Raw genomic sequence first — 16,887 nt, forward strand, 5'->3', positions numbered from 1 at the left:
ACACACCAATGACTGTGAAAATAAAAAAATAGTGTGCTATATATATATATATATATATATATATATATATATTGCTTTTGGCCAATCATTTTTGAATCCTTTCAGAAAAATCAAAAGGTTTTAGGTTTAAACCCCACACTGGACAACTCTCAAGCCATCACCATTCTTCCCCTTGAGCAAGGTAGACTGACGGCGAAATAAATGTACTGTAAGTTGCTTTGAATGAAAGCAGCTGTTCTGTCATTCTATATAGTTCAATTTATCTCAAACCCAGTGGCACACAAATGCTCCGTTTGTGCCCGCTCACATCTGCTCAGGACTACGCCTCTATTTCTCTCTCCCTTTCTCTGCCTTGAAGGCGGCGTTGAGGAGATGGCAGATTTGTCAGTGTCAGCAGACAAATTTTGCAGTTTGCAGCGGCAGGGAGTGGACACACTCACTCTGTCACCCACACACACGGAGCACACGCTCACTCAGCTGTAGGGATTTTATCAGAGAGGGTAATATTCACATCCATCCTAACTAGCTGTTTCTCTTTCTCTGCCGGTGGTCGTTCCTCCTCGACCTCTCTGGGACCTCGTGACTCTGCAGTCTCCGTACACACCAGGGCAGAATGCCGGCACGACCCCTCTGGTCTACTCTTCACCAACCCAGCCAATGAACGCACAGCCTCAGAGCCGCCCGGTGAGTGCCTGTAATTCCATGTCATCTTTTCAGAACAGACTTCTGTTAGAAATGCTTCCTTTCTGCTGAGCGCTATGTTGTTGTTTATGGTGTGGTTTGTGGTCATTAGTAGGTGCTGTGTATATATGGTACATATAACATGCCTTGCGACATTGCTTCCTCTCAGGAAGTGCACTACATATGCCATGCACAGTTTGTGGTTTATGTGTTTGTGGGTGATCATTCTTACCTCTCGCTTCTTTCTCTCTCTCTGATTCTCCCCCTCTGCCATGCCACACTTTGCCTTCAATCAGTTTGCCCCTGGGCCTCGTCCTACCCATCACCAGGTAATGTACGCAAATGCATGGCCTCCTTTCTCACACCTCATAAGCTTTCTTAGACTAACATAACACATTGATCCTGTTCATTGCGATAATTTGGAGAGATTGTTTACAGCTCCAATACATTTAGGAGCGAGAAATGTTGTCACGGGCCCCAAAACTGTTCACTATGGCAGTGGTTCCCAACTTTTTTTTATTTCAATTAAGATTTATTACAAACAACAAAAGTAGACAGTTCTATAATGCTCTGTCTGCAAATGGCGGTTTTATATTGATAGTTTTAAAAACACTTATGTGCAATAGTGAGGGGGCGTTAATACTTTTTCTCATGCAATTATGTTAGCCAATCATAAAAGTGGCTGTTTACTAACAAACCCAATATGAAAATAGTGTGGGATAGTTCACCCAAAAATGAAAATTGCCCCATGAATTACTCGCCCTCAAGCCATCCTAGGTGTATAAGACTTTCTTTTTTCAAACGAATACAATCGGAGTTATATTAAAAAATGTCCTGGCTCTTCCAAGCTTTATAATGGCAGTGAATGGGGGTTGAGATTTTGAAGCAAAATAAAGGGCATCCATCCATCATAAAAAGTGCTTCACATGGCTCCGGGGGGTTAATAAAGGCCTTCTGAAGCCAATCGATGCGATTGTGTGAGAAAAATATCCATATTTACAACTCTATAACCCCTAATCTCTCTCTATATAGGCCATCGACCATCGGCTGTCAAAAAAACAATATCGGTCGACCACTAGCGTGGTACTATTAGTACTAATAGTAATAGTACTATTCTGGTGATGAAATTTGCTTCACGCACACTGTACGCGGCCCCTTGCGTACGCGTAAAAACCGAGGTATAGTTTGACCTTAAGTGAACCAGGACTCAATGTATCATTTTCTTTTTTGGTCTGGACCAAATGAACCAAGAGAATTGAACTGCCAAGTATAAGCACACCCTTAGACCCCAGCATTCTTCAAAATGTCTTATTTTGTGTTTCATAGAAGGAAGCAATTCATACTGGTTTGAAATTACATGACAGTGATTAAATGATGGCAAAATGTAACTTTTTGAGAGCACTTTCTTTAATGACTCATAAGTGACACTAATAATTGATCATGAAAATGATTATCCATGATGGTCATGCATTGTGACTTTTTGCTGAATTTTACATTTTTATATTGATTCCACAGAGTGATTTTTGGCAGTATTTCGCCAATCCATTTAATCAGACAGCATTTTGTCTGAGACAGAGAGACAGATGCGATAATCTATCAAAGAAGAAAGAAAATCATACAGGTTTTAAATTACATGGATTAATAAAAAAGATTGAACTGTACTTTTAAAGCATCAACTGGCAACAGACTTCAGTCTTGTAGTGTGCTTAGTTTATTAGAGGGTGTGTTTGCTACTGTGAGCTTAAACTGTAGCTCAAACGAAATGAATCCTTTTGTTCAGAAGTAATAGCCAGGTGTAGTTAGGTGATCTTGTCTGTACGTGGTACATTGTAAGCTTGACTAGCTACATGACCTAATACATTCAGGGATCACCCTTTCTGGCTCTTTAAGCAGTTTTGACACACAGACAGAAACACATAATAACAAAATAAATGTCTGGGAACACACTGTTTACCAACATATGCAGTTTAGAATTGTTTATAATTTGATTGAACTTTGAAGCTCACTGGGAAATATTGGATGTATAATTCTCCACAGTAATGACCTTTTAATTGACATCTGAATCTTAAGGCCATGTAAACATTAAGTTAAGGTCAGAATTTAGGCTAAAGATTATTTTTCTCTGTGTCAAGTGAACATTCACTGTGTAATACGAGGAATCCCAACTCTCTTTTTTTTATAACCCACTATGACCTAAATGATTTATTTGAAGTACCCGCTATGGTTCTAAAGAGATAGTTCATCCAAAAATGAATATTCGTGTCATTCCAATCCTATATGACTTGCTTTCTTCCATGAATCACCTAGAGAAAAATTTTGGAGTATGTTCACTCTGATTTCTTCCATGCAATTTAGATGCGACCAAAGGCTGTCAAACTCCAAAAACAGAACAAAACAAAAGCATCATTGAAGTAGTTAATACTACTGTAATTCAAGTCATATAGTGACTTTGTATGAGGAACAGACTGAAATGTAACACTGACTGAAAATCTCACCTTGAAAAATTGTATCAAAAAGAGCAGCTTGGACAGTGCTTGAAATATCTTCTTTTATACTCCTTTATAACACTCAGAAAAAAAGGTACAAAAGCTGTCACTGGGGCGGTACCTTTTCAAAAGGCACACCTTTGTACATAAAGAGTCCATATTGGTACCTTAAAGGTACATATTAGTACCTAAAGTGTACATATTAGTACCTAAAAGGTACAAAAGTGTACCTTTTAAAAAAGGTACCGCCCCAGTGACAGCTTTTGTACCATTTTTTCTCAGAGTGAACAGATGAAAGAATTTTCTTTTTGTTTGGATTTTTCCTTAAGTAATACTAATCTTTAAATAAACAATGAATTATGCAACATATCGTAAAATATTCCTATTGTTTTTTATTATGTTTTAATTGTATTTTACTAGAAGTATATATTTTATTGAATTCTGAATTGGCATTTCTAGCACAATTTCTTGAACCTTTCTTTGAACTTCTGTCTCTTTAAATATTGTCACAGGAACTTGTTTCTGTTCGAGACTATTTATCTTCCATCTCATTTTATCAGTTCATTGTGAGCGTCTGTGAGGGTTAGCAGATTTCAGGTCCCATTTCTTGTGTACCGCCACAAAGATGATGTCATTTAACTACCTAAAAAGCAGAGCATAGTGCCCTCTTGTTTTGTAAATGGCTTTCCCTGAAGGAAGGGCTCTTTGCATGCTCTGTACTGCAGATCTCCCCTTAAGTATGTGTGTTAGTCTCTCTCTATTCCTCCATACAAATTAGTGCATTGTCCCATTAGCTTCTCTCTCTTTCCCGCTTCAATATTCAAGGGAGGATTCAGACCCATTCAGGTAATTTGTAGTCTTGAGGAAAATGCATGGCATGAAGTCCTCTGTTTCTCTTTCAACATCATCTTCATGCTTCCCTTCCCAGTCAATAGCACTGCAGCTACCCACCCCAAAGACAGCAGAATCCTCCATTTCAGTTTACCTCTCCTCTGTATATGTTCATGTTGGTCTGATTGGTTTTATAGTGCTTGCTGTATTTTTATTTTGTTAGGTTTGCATGTTGACTGGTTTCTTTCTATATGCATAGGTTGCTTCCTATTGGAGCTGGTTGTCGACGGGTGGATTCACTGCTCTGCAGTGTTGAAATGCTCTAGGAAACATTACTGCTAAAATGCAGACATTGAGACTCTGTGTGACTGTTATAGGAGGATTTTTCATGCTGCTTTTCAGCTGTTAGACATTGATTTCTGACAGCACTAAAGTCTTCAGCAAAATTAGTGACGTGTTTATTCATGCTGGGTATTTTCTTGCACCAATGGTCGTGAATACCATTAAAAAAAGATGCAATTAAATTGTTTTAATTAAAACATATGGTTGATGAGTACAATTCGAAATTAGCAAGACATTAATTATGTACCAACAACTGAAAAAATGTAGAAAAAATTATTCAAATAACACAGTATGTTGAGTATTAATCTGCTTGTGCTAGAAGAGCAAAAAATTGGTGAGCTGAATTATTATCTTTGCTAGCGGGTTAATTTGCAACATATAACACTATCGTTCAAAAGTTGGGGAAAAGGTAAGACTTTTAAAATGTTTTTGAAGGAAGTCTCTTATGCTGATCAATGCTGCATTTATTTGATCTAAAATCCAGTAATACTGTGAAATATTATTGCAACTTAAAAATAAATTATTGTATATATTTCAAAATGCCATTACTTTAATCTTCAAGAAGATCCTTCAGAAATCATGTTATGCTGACTCAAGAAACATGTCTCATTATCAATGTTAAAAATAGTTGTGCTGCTTCATATTTTTGTAGCCCAGCACATGTGAAACATTACTGTGGTTTTACTTTTGACTCATGGTTCTATAGATCCTGAAAGTGACACTTTGTGGTGTGTTTAAATAGGTATTATTTATGAATCATAAACTGGAGTTACAAGCTGTCACTCGTGGCCCAAGAACCAAAGTTTCATTAACCATATTTTAACATAAAAGGAATAAATTATGAAGTCATTTAACGATGTGATGAAAGAGTATTGCATTAATATGCCGATTGTTGTCTAAAACTGGACAGCATCATTTGATTAAAACAGCTTTTAGTCTTCTCATTAAAAAGCATCATTGTCTCTGTGTATGATAGACCGGTCAGAAGAAGATCTGTCCCACTTTGTCCTTACAATTTATGTTTTAAAAAAAATAAGCCGCTTAGCAGAGTGATATTAAAATAATCTCTAAGCTCGTAATGTTAACTTAATAATGTGATGTGGCATTGAGACTGTCAGGAACTCAGTCAAATGGATGGACCACAGAGTCATGGACCGCAGAACTATTATGTTAAAAGTAGTTTCAGGCCAGGGATGGAAATTTAGTTCAAAAGCAGTCAAAAAGAGGCAAATGATTACATTTAGACTAAGAACATAAGTTCTTAAATTACAGCTTGTTTTGTCACTTTCATAGTCCTTCCACTAAAAGGACAGTATCTGTAAAACTGACTACAACTGTTGTGGGTTTTGAATGGAAAGTGTTAATGCTTTCTGTTAAGCATTGTGCTTCAAACTTCTGCTGCAGGTACTTACTGAGATAGATCAGTGAAGTTCTTCATTTAAATAGCCCAACAGCGCTGTATGTCGGGTGCGCTGCCCACAAGGCTATTGGCACCGACACAACCTTTATTTTTAATAGTGAACAGTCTTTGAACCTCATAAATGGCTGATATGAAAAAGTTTACATGTACAGACAAAAAAAAACCCTCTGCAAGGCAAACTCAACTTACAATTGACTCCAATGGAGCTAACAGCACAATTCTGCACACCATTTTTGATACTTTTTTGTTGCACTGCATTCTGGGATTGCCTTTTCCTTTCCACAAAGGCAAATGTGACTAAAACAAGTTACCTATGATGCCTTAAAATGCTGCCTCTGTAGGTAGAGCTGCTGGCTCCCAATCATCTGCGGTAGTTAGAGTAATGATGCATCTGCAGATAGTACAGCTACTTTCTGTGTTCAAAGAGCTGCATGCTTACTGTCCTTAAAGGGGTCATATGATGCGATTTCAATTTTTCCTCTCTCTTCCTTTAAGGGAACTCTGCTCTATTGGCCACACCCACAGTCTCCAGTTACTGTGTGTTTTGGTTTACTGTCAGCATCAGAGAGTTCAAGACTAATTCAAATCCTTTTCTCGTCACCGCAATTCACTGTACTTTAGGGTATGCTGGTTCAGACATTGTAAATGTTTGGCATCTTTTTATTTAAGGGTTTCTTCTGTTGGATCAGTCAGTCTCAAACATGAAACATGCTCCATATGCTCTATATTTGTTCGTTTACATGTATTAATTTCGCAAATGCTGTAATCTAATAAAAATTATTATATGTCTAAATATATGGCATGATAATCATATAGCAACAATTTAGCTCACGGCTGTAAATTTATTATGGTCTGTTATTAAACAGGGTGTTAATATGTTCAAACATTTGGGGTTGTTAAGATTTTTTTTTATTTTTGAAAGATTTCTCTTATTCTCACCAAGACTGCTTTTAGACCGTAAAAATATTTTGAAACAATTACAATGGTTTTCTATTTGAATATATTTTATAACGTATAATGTTGTTTATAATGTTTCTGTTATGGTAAAGCTAAATTTTCAGCATCATTTCTCCAGTCTTCAGTGTCACATGATCCTTCAGAAATCATAAATCTTATATGCTGATTTGGTGCTCGAGAAACTTTTCATGTTGTTATCAGTGTTGAAAACAGTTGTGCTGCTTAATAAATACTTTTTTCATGATTCTATGACAAACATAAAGTTCAAAAGAACAGCATTTATTTGAAATAGAAATCTTTACTGTCACTTTTGATCAATTAATGCATATTTGCTGAATACATTTTTTTTTTCTTATTGACCCCAAACTTTTGAATAGTAGTATGTTTTTTTAAATCAAAAATAGCTAAACTTAAAATTACAATATGGAACAAACAAGCATTTTCTGGAATGACTTCTGTTTTCCATATACACACAATGACAATTGTTTAAATGTGGCTGTCCCTCCTAAAATGTTACAGTGTGACCTTTGTGTACAAAACATAATTAAGCACCCAGAATAGGAGTGACACCCGTATTTAGCCGCAGTGTGTACATGGCCCTTATGGCTCACACATTTCCGCAACAGTTAATACACTGATTCAGTGGGAAGACAGTTGTCAGGTTGTTTGGATGAAAAACAGTGATTCACTTTTGTTGTCTGGCAATTGGTACACAGTCACAAGAGTGAGATGCTTGTGTCAACAGGTCTATTTGAGGAATTTATTAATAGAAATTTCTCTTCATAGTATAGCAAAGAAGCTGCTTTAGTTTACCGGTGGTGTTCAGAGTTGAAAAGAAAAAGCATAAACACCCTGATGTGATCTGTTATGAAACCATTGTAACAGAAGTCTTAGTACCTCTGTATTGTTTTAAGTGCATGTTACTTAGGATGATGTGTTCTCTGTTTGTTTGTTTCTTGCATGCTTTTACATAAAGAATTGTACAAATATGTTTACTTCTTCAGTGGGCGTCTTCAGATGCCTTCTTAGATACACAACATGGCTGAAATGTTACACTTACCAGTTTGCCAGCATTTCCAAAGGTGAGCCACATAACTGATCTCTCTCTCTCCTCACAGTTTTTCCAGAGGACGCAGATGCAAACGGTGCGGCCCACCATTCCAAGCAACAACCCTCCCATTCGGCCCACATCTCAGACCCCCACAGCAGCGGTCTACCCCCCCAGTCAGCCCATCATGATGACCATGGCTCCCATGCCCTTCCATTCCCCACAGACAGCGCAGTACTACATCCCTCAGGTCAGACAGCACAAGACTGCTGACAGGAATCACATTACAATTACTATATCTGGACCATGTGTTTACATCAGGATGTTTCAGTGTACTAGACTATGTTTGTTGTGTTGTTTATGTACAAATTTGATTACAGAGTTTTGTCCAGTTGATGTGTTGTTTGCAATTATATACATGTTGAATTTTCACTCATTTGCTGGTTGTGTGTGACTCTACAGTACCGTCACAGTGCTCCTCAGTATGTGGGGCCTCCTCAACAGTACCCAGTCCAGCCCACTGGACCCAGTACCTTCTATGCTGGACCCAGTCCAGGGGACTTCCCAGCACCTTATGGTGAGTTTAGCAACCTCCTTTCTGTCTTTTCGGCCACCTGTGGATTGCTGTTGACTTTCTCATGGTCTGCTGACTTGCCTTGTTTCGCTGTTTACTGTTTTAATGTTGTGCAGTAAGTCTAATTTTTTAGAATGAAACGCAATATTTTAAGATTTATCATCCTGCTGTGATGGGTAGTCTTATTCATTTGGTTTTGGTTAGCTAAGAGATTTATTTTGTTTTTTTTTTCAGTTGTGAAATGGTTTCACAATTTTGGTAGCTGACAAATTTGTAAAAAAAATATATATATATTTTACAAAAACCGCGGCATGATTGTGAGCATTTAATATACGAGGTTTAATATACTTTTTTTGTGATTTCCCTTTGATGGTTGATGATAATAGGTGACAGATTTCATTATTGAATTGCAAAATAAATTTTGGTTTTATACATTTTTAATGTGACGTTATATAATTGTTCTAAAAAGTGTTTTTAAAAAAAGTTATTATATTTTAATTTTTTTTGTACACAAAATGCATAGCATAGCCTACATTCATGCATTTATATTTGTATTCATAGCCTTTAATTTTATTGAACATTAGGCAGAACATTGAAATTATGTTTTTCAGCATATACAGAAAATACAATTAGGCTTTGTTATCCTATTAATCAATTAATTACAAATAATCAGCAAAATAATTTATTTTGGTGTGAATGAGTATAAGGAACTTGTTGTCTTGTGTGGTTTGTGAGCAGCAGGACCTCCCTACTATCCTGGGCAGCCCATCTACTCACCATCTCCATCCATTATAGTGCCTACACCACAACAACCTCCACCTGCTAAGAGGGAAAAGAAAACAGTGAGTGTCATCTTTATAGCAGTATGCAGACTGAAATAATATATATAATGCGTAATGCCTTGAGAAAATTTGTATTGAAAAATAAAATTTGTTTGTAATTATCAAGGCTTGAGAAATGCTGAACAGGAATTAGATGATGCTTCTGATGTTTTATCATTTAATTCTCTGACTCTTTATTGTCTAAGATTGTTTAAGTATTGTTGTATTGTTTAAGATCCGTATCCGAGACCCCAACCAGGGTGGCAAGGATGTGACAGAAGAGATATTATCAGGGGTGGTCGGAAGTCGGAACCCAACCCCACCGGTGGGACGGCCCTCCTCCACTCCTACACCTCCACGAGTAAGACGGCTAATCACAGAGACCAAATCAAACACAAAAACCCATATGCGCACATACAGATTTAGCTGGATATCACTCCCTTTCTAATTTCTGCATCTTGGGAATGAGCTCTTTTGACTTGAGCCAGTAAGCGACCACTCAGAACACCCTAGCAACTGCATAGCAACATGGTAAAATCCAATCTGAACACCATAGCAACCACCTTCTGACTTTGTAGCCACACTGCCAAAGTTTCCACCCCTTTATAATCAGGAATTTATCTTCTTATCTAAAGCCACAGCTTATGTCCGTGGGTCAGCACCTCTGCTTAAGAGTTTGATCTTTTACCCACAAGCCACCAATTTTATGCTATGCATTTTTAATGCAGAACTCTGAATAGTCTCGAAACTTTTACCTGTAGAAGTAAAAGTCTATTATGTTTATTTGTAGAATTTAAGAAGTTTCAATCTTGCATATTCTGTCACGCGTGTTGTAGCTCTGCTTCATGATTGTTTGTGTCATCCTGATTCCTGTGTGTTCCCTTTACAGTGACTCCTCATCTACACACTCTAGAATATCTCTCATCCTCACTGTGCCTAATCTAAAACAGGGGTTTTCAAATGGGTCTATGGGCCACAAGGAGTGCAGGGTGTCTGTGTCAAAAGTAATATAAAAATATTTTACGAAATGTATTTTAACAGGTAGAAATAAAAAAAATGCACGTAGTATTGTAAAAATAAAATCTTTTAGATCTAAAATCTAAAATATATACGTTTTATTTATTTTAAAATTTGCATCTCTTCTTTCTCGCAACATACACCATCCTTCAAAAGTTTGGAGTCAGTAAGTTTTTTTTATTATATTTTTATTTTTTAAAGAAAGTATTACTTTGATTCAGCAAGGACGCATTTAATAGATCAAAAGACTTACTAAAGACATTTACATTATTACAAAAAAAAAAAAACTTTATTCATCAAAGAATCCTGAAAAAAGAAGCATCATGGTTTCCACAAAAACATTTAGCAGTACAGCTGTTTTCAACATAGATAATAATGAAAAATGAGCACCAAATCAGCATATTAAAATGATTTATGAGGGATCATGTGACACTAATAACTGAAGTAATGGAGTAATATACATTTTAAAATGTTGAACTAGAAAACAGATATTTTAAAGTGTAGTAATATTTAACAATATTACTGTTTTACTGTATATTTGATCAAATAAATGCAGCCTTGGAGAGCATAACAGAATCTTTTTTTAAAAACATTTGAAAAAATCTTACCAACTCCAAACTTTTGAATTTGTTAATAATATATGTTATACTTTAAGAATCATTTTTATTTGTGTTGTATCTTCATAGGGATTTTTTTCTTATTATTATTACCTTTAGCTTGCTCACTACTTGATTTGTAACAATATTTATTATGCAAAGTGCTACACAAATATGAATAAAATAATTGAGAGTTTCTCTTTTATTCCAACAGTGTGTATATGAAGGATATGCTGTTATTTTTATACATTAAGTTAATAGTTATGTTAAGTAAGTAGTTTACAGATAAAACCCAGTCAAAAAGGACCCGAACACCACACGAGGGTTAAGCAAATGCCAACCTGCACAATTTGCATGTCATGCCCTTGTTTTTAAAACCATGAAAGTAAAGTTTTTGCATTTCATGTCTAATGTCAAATCTGGGTCCTGAAGCAAAGCCAGTTGAGAACCACTGATCTGTTTTTCAGCCTTTTAATGTTTTTGAGGTTATGTGAAAGGTCACATTAAAAGCACACTGTATACTGCACAAATAAAAATATGTTTTTATTTATTTATTTTGTAGATAATAAAAAGTACAATTTTCATGATTTAATAATTTTATATAGCCAACAAAATCACTGCAGATACTTTATATATTACATTATTTATTCATGCATGAATTTATTCATTGAAGCATGTATGCATTTATTTATATTTTATTGAAATAAATAATATAAAATATGATTTAATTTGTTTCAGTTTCATTTTATTAATTTATATTATATTTTATTATTTAATTACTGAGAAGAATCCCTGCAAATACACTGTCATTTAATTTTTAAATATAAATAATTAATTAATTAATTTTATCGTTTATTTATAGTGTAGTATTTAATTAACTCATACATTAAAAGTTTAAGATCAACACTTTTAGCATTTTTTGCTTAATTTTATATTGCCAACAAAGTCACTGCAGAAACATTGTATGTTATTTATGGATTGATTAATTAATATATTTATGTGGGTTTTGTGTATATTCTATTATTTCATTTTTAAATTTTTTAACAAGAGCAGCACTTTCATGATGTTGCTTACTTTATATTGGCAACAAAATCAGTGCAAATATATTGTGTATGTTATTAATTCATTTTTTTATATTTAGTGTATATTCTACTGTTTAATTTTTAATTATTTATCTATCACATAGAAAAGCCTAACATCACTTTAAAGCTATTGCTTTCTTTTATATTGCCAACAAAAACACTGCAAATACATTGTAAATGTTTAATATATCGCTTTGATATTCTTTTTGATATGATTTTTGTCGCCAAAACCATGAGCAAACTGGGAAATACATTTCTATATTCTCACAATATAATTTCTATATATATCACAATATTTTTTTTGGTTTGTTTTTATTTTATTTACCCTACTATTTGTTTACTTTATGGCTCTAGATGACAAGCCAAAACTAGAGTTTGCCTCGCAAAGATCTGCATCTCCAGGATTGCGGCAGCCAGAGACTCCACTGGAAAGAAGAGATCCTAGCAGCCCAGTCCAAGCGCCCTCTCCCCCACAGAAAACTGAGCTTCCCCCCTCCGGCCCAGAATCGGCCTCAAGTGTAGCTACAGCCCCAACTCCTTCCATACCTGCCTCAACCGTGGAGTCAGCTGACACCCCGAGCCCATCAGCTGAGCCCGGCCCCACTAAAGCTATCACACCAGAACCTGAAAGCTCTGAGCCGGAGAAATCCTACTCAGAGCAGCTCTCACCTCAGAGCTTGTCTACGTCCCTGGCCCAGCCTGAAAAGGTCATCAATGGGCTGACGGACACCGATGCTGCTCCCTTGAGTGAAGACTTGGAATCCCAACCCAGGGAAGTCTCTCCGTTGCTGCCTACTTCCAGCGTGCCCCAGTGCCCCAGCTCGGAGCCCAGGCCCATCACACCGGCGCTGGAGGCCGAGTCTGCGGCGGGAAAGGCGGATACTCCCTCGCCTCCTGCTGAGGACAGCACTGGATGTCCTGTCGCCCCATCCCTCTCCACCTCCACTACTGCTGCTATCTCCACCACACCTGCTCCTCCTCCAGGCCTCACACACCCAAGTCAGGTTTCTGCAGGATCAGCCAAGAGGCCCTCTACAGGAGCAGAGCTCAAAGAAACAGGGAAGGAGACCGAGGCCTTGCCGGACGAGAGAGGCGAGCCCTTCTTGCAGTCCAGAAAAAGCTCAAGTCAAGGTGAGCAGTTGAAGTATACATCTAAGATGAATTGCCATGAAGTGGGGGTCATTCAAATAACACACATTTTTTCTTTGTAAAGCTACATCTAGTGCACCAAAGACCTGGAAGAAGCCAAAAGAGGACATGCCTGTAGAGCAAGATCAGTGTCTAGATAAAGAGGTAAAATAATTTTGCTTATGTGCTTTTTGGGTCCATCATATTAATACATTTAGCTTTTATTATATTTATCTATTATAAATTAATGAATTATAATCAATCACAACAAACAGGTATTTTTCATTTAATTTACAATCTTTGAAGCATTTCTATTGTTTTAATTATTTTATAACTATATTATATTCATAAATGGATAATATATTTTTATTTTATATTACTTTATAATGTTAAAATATTTAATATAACATCTTTTATATTACTATATTATTATTTCAAACTAGCAAAAATTCATAATCATAACAGACCAACTTTTATTTGTATTTGTCTCTACATGCCACTCATGTGCAGTTGTAGTGTTTCAAGTATTTGAATGTGATTTGCCAAATCCAGTTGCTTATATTCAAATTAGTTTAAGATAGGCTTAAAATGTGTGTGTGTGTGTGTGTTTGGTAGGAGGACATGGATCAGCCCTCTATGGAACCTGCTGCAGAGAGCCCCAGTCCTCCTCCTGTGGAGGTGGAGAGGAGGCCGTCAGCAGGAGCTGTGCTTGAGGAGAACGGAGAACAGGAAGTAGAGCCTCTGAGAAACGGGGCTGAACACGCCTCTGAAACTGAAAACAGTGACAGCATCCACCCGCCTGCGGTCAAAGAGCCACTGATCAAAGCAGTGCCACGTAAGGCCATCTCTCTACAACATTCTCTAGTTTCCCACGTGTGTCTGCCAGGTTTTTACCACTGAAAGCCTTTCTGCTCTTCTGCAGAGCCTGCAGAGAAGAATGGAAAGAAGCAGTACGACAGAGACTTCCTGTTGGGCTTCCAGTTCATGCCTGCATGTGTGCAGAAACCAGAGGGGCTTCCTCCCATTTCTGATGTTGTTCTAGATAAGGTTAGCCAATATTACACAGACGGTTCATTGAACAGCTTTTCTACTTATACTATACTGAATAAACACATTAAATTGACAGCTCTTGTTTGAACTTTTATATCATGGTTTTCAAAGTAATGTCTATTAAAGTTAATAACTGAAAATTCCCATCGAAATTTCTCTTGTACCAGAATGAATTTGCATCGCACCATTAAATGGACTACTATGGGAATAAAGGGTTATTGTAACCTGATAATCGCCTTCTGTTAAATCCTTGTAAAACTCATTACTGCTCTTGTACAGAGCAGTAAGTTGTTTTTTAAGTGAAGCCTAATGTGTTTCTGCCTCACCGAACAGATTAACCAAAATAAGCTGCCCATGCGGCCGGTAGACCCACGAGTGATTTCCAGAGGCCCAGACTTCACGCCAGCATTTGCAGATTTTGGCAGACAGATTCCAGGAGGCAGGGGAGCACCGGTTTGTCCCAACTTATTCTCACACTCATACAAAAAAAATAATATGGGGTTTTGTCTTAATTACTACAGTAAGTCAATTATTATGCTCTCTAGATCCTTTACATTTAATTTCATTCAAATGTATTACTTCACCCACGAATGAAAGCATTTTCAATTTACATTCCCTGGAGCACGCTCTTATAAAAATGTACAGATAATTATTGTACTCGAATCTATATCCAATATTGTGCATAAGTACACATACAAAAATCATTATTTATAAAAAAATAACTACAATAAGTCATTTATAATGCTCTCTATCTTAAATGTAATTCAATTCTAATACTTCACATACGAATAAAAGCTATTTCAATTTATATGACTTTAGATACGCTCTTAGAAACACTTTTATTATTCTTGTCTGTACTACATGATTATTTCTGTTCCCTCAGCTGCTGAATGTTAGCCTGCGTCGACCACCTGGACGCAAGATCATCACAAACGTGTCGGTGAATGATGAGGTGCAGCTGAGGACAACAGAGAATGCCTGGAAACCTGGAATGAAGCGGGAAAATGCCATTGAAGAGCCAGAGACCCTGAAATCTCAGGTCTTCATTTCAGATGGCCTTATTTTGCTGTACAAAGAAAGCATGCTGTGGTATCCAGATGTTCAGCTATGATCGAATAATTTATTACATCATTACTTTCTCTAATATGGAGAGGAAATGGAGCTTGGGATTGATAGTTGCCTTGGAGGACATTCAGTAATATGTTCATTGATATTTTTACAGGAGCTTTTCCGAAAAGTGCGTAGTATTCTCAACAAATTGACGCCACAGATGTTCAGCCAGCTGATGAAGCAGGTGACTGACCTCACCATCGACACTGAGGAGCGGCTCAAGGGTGTCATAGACCTGGTTTTTGAGAAAGCCATTGATGAACCCAGCTTCTCTGTGGCCTATGGCAATATGTGCAGCTGTCTGGCCACGGTGAGTCAGACTTTCCATTAAAACTGGGGTCTGTTCAAAATGAGCAATGATACACAAGTTTAGTAGATCACTGATTAATTAAGGAAATGTTTATTTGTGATTTTGGGAGCAAATGGAGATTGGAAACTGAGTGTGTTTAGCTTGGAATGCAGCATGGTGAGTGCACGTCTAAATCAGTCACGTGCTGTGTTTGTAGTTAAAAGTGCCCATGATGGATAAGCCCAACAGCACTGTGAATTTCCGGAAGCTGCTTCTGAATCGCTGTCAGAAGGAGTTTGAGAAGGACAAGGTGGATGATGATGTCTTCGAGAAGAAACACAGGGAGCTGGAGGCAGCTAATTCAGTAAGTGCTTCAGCACCAAAAACTTCTTAAATGGATCACAGGCCATTCAGATTGCCTAGATGTAATTGCCTAGCATAACACATGCTATGAGAAGGTTGATTAGAATTTTCTGTGTGGATTTAAATGGCTTGCAAAACATTTTCAGCAGTTATATTCCATGCATTTTCTTTTATTTTTTACTAATGATACAGTAAATCTTAAAAAAAAAAACGTTTTGCTAATATTTATTGTACTTGAATCCTAACCCAATATTGTGCATAAGTACAGATGCAAAAATTAAAGGTACATGAGGCTTAACTCAATTAAATATAAAATTATTATTTAAAATTATTTGTTAATACATAATTTTTTTTATAATTATGTGCATATGAATAGTTACACAATTACTGTCAGCAACTATCATGTTACTCTCGTATTATTTTTACCATAAAAGCAGTCAATATGAGTCTTGTGCTGGTTAAGTCTTTTAAAATCATCTGATAGCTTTGTCTGATTATCTGAAAATCTAGTTGGCATGATCTATTTTCTAAATGCGTGTTATTTTTATCTTATTGTGAATGATTCTTCACAATAAGGCCGGATTTGAGGGCCGTAATATTTGACCGAAACATGATGCATGACATGCTTTGACTGTTTTAGCGATATTGCATGCATACAACATGGAAATGCTATAACAGGTAAACGTTGTGGACACACTTCATTAAAAATAATGCTCGAGTAACAATATGTAAACATTTTAGATTTTGAGAGAAACTTACTACAACTGATTTCATTAATCACCTGATGACACGACACTATAAACGGTGAACCAAGTTCAGTTACCCAAATTGAATTACCAAAACCTTATTTCCGGTTTCAGTTTAAGGTAATGAAAACTTTAATTTTGGTTTTAGTGTTTCAGTGCATCACTGCTTCTCTGGTGACGTATGCCAGATTTCTCCAATCATTTAGTCTGCTTAAACCCCACTCTTTTCTGACCGTTCAACTGCTAGCATGCATTTAGATCTCCTTTCATCCAGTCAGCAACCGATGAATTGAACCAAGTCTTCCCCCTACACTTTTTGCTTTTTCAATAATCTGTTTCACTCTGA

At 36.6% G+C, this 16,887-nt stretch overlaps 1 protein-coding gene across 1 annotated transcript in view; it reads left to right on the forward strand.

The window, feature by feature from the left end:
* The window catches only part of LOC107687460 (eukaryotic translation initiation factor 4 gamma 3-like), a 38,953-nt gene that overhangs the window by 14,589 nt on the left and 7,477 nt on the right, over positions 1–16,887 (forward strand). The window contains exons 4-18 of the mRNA XM_016484818.1: positions 592–684; positions 978–1,010; positions 3,993–4,013; positions 7,836–8,015; positions 8,228–8,342; positions 9,078–9,181; positions 9,396–9,585; positions 12,210–12,986; positions 13,069–13,148; positions 13,599–13,818; positions 13,906–14,030; positions 14,367–14,486; positions 14,917–15,072; positions 15,256–15,453; positions 15,650–15,796. Of these exons, the coding sequence (XP_016340304.1) occupies positions 592–684; positions 978–1,010; positions 3,993–4,013; positions 7,836–8,015; positions 8,228–8,342; positions 9,078–9,181; positions 9,396–9,585; positions 12,210–12,986; positions 13,069–13,148; positions 13,599–13,818; positions 13,906–14,030; positions 14,367–14,486; positions 14,917–15,072; positions 15,256–15,453; positions 15,650–15,796 (2,559 nt within the window). The remainder of the gene's footprint in view (positions 1–591; positions 685–977; positions 1,011–3,992; positions 4,014–7,835; positions 8,016–8,227; positions 8,343–9,077; positions 9,182–9,395; positions 9,586–12,209; positions 12,987–13,068; positions 13,149–13,598; positions 13,819–13,905; positions 14,031–14,366; positions 14,487–14,916; positions 15,073–15,255; positions 15,454–15,649; positions 15,797–16,887) is intronic.

The sequence above is a fragment of the Sinocyclocheilus anshuiensis genome, unplaced genomic scaffold (genome assembly GCF_001515605.1).
Source record: "Sinocyclocheilus anshuiensis isolate Anshui unplaced genomic scaffold, SAMN03320099.WGS_v1.1 scaffold1114, whole genome shotgun sequence".
Taxonomy (NCBI): domain Eukaryota; kingdom Metazoa; phylum Chordata; class Actinopteri; order Cypriniformes; family Cyprinidae; genus Sinocyclocheilus; species Sinocyclocheilus anshuiensis.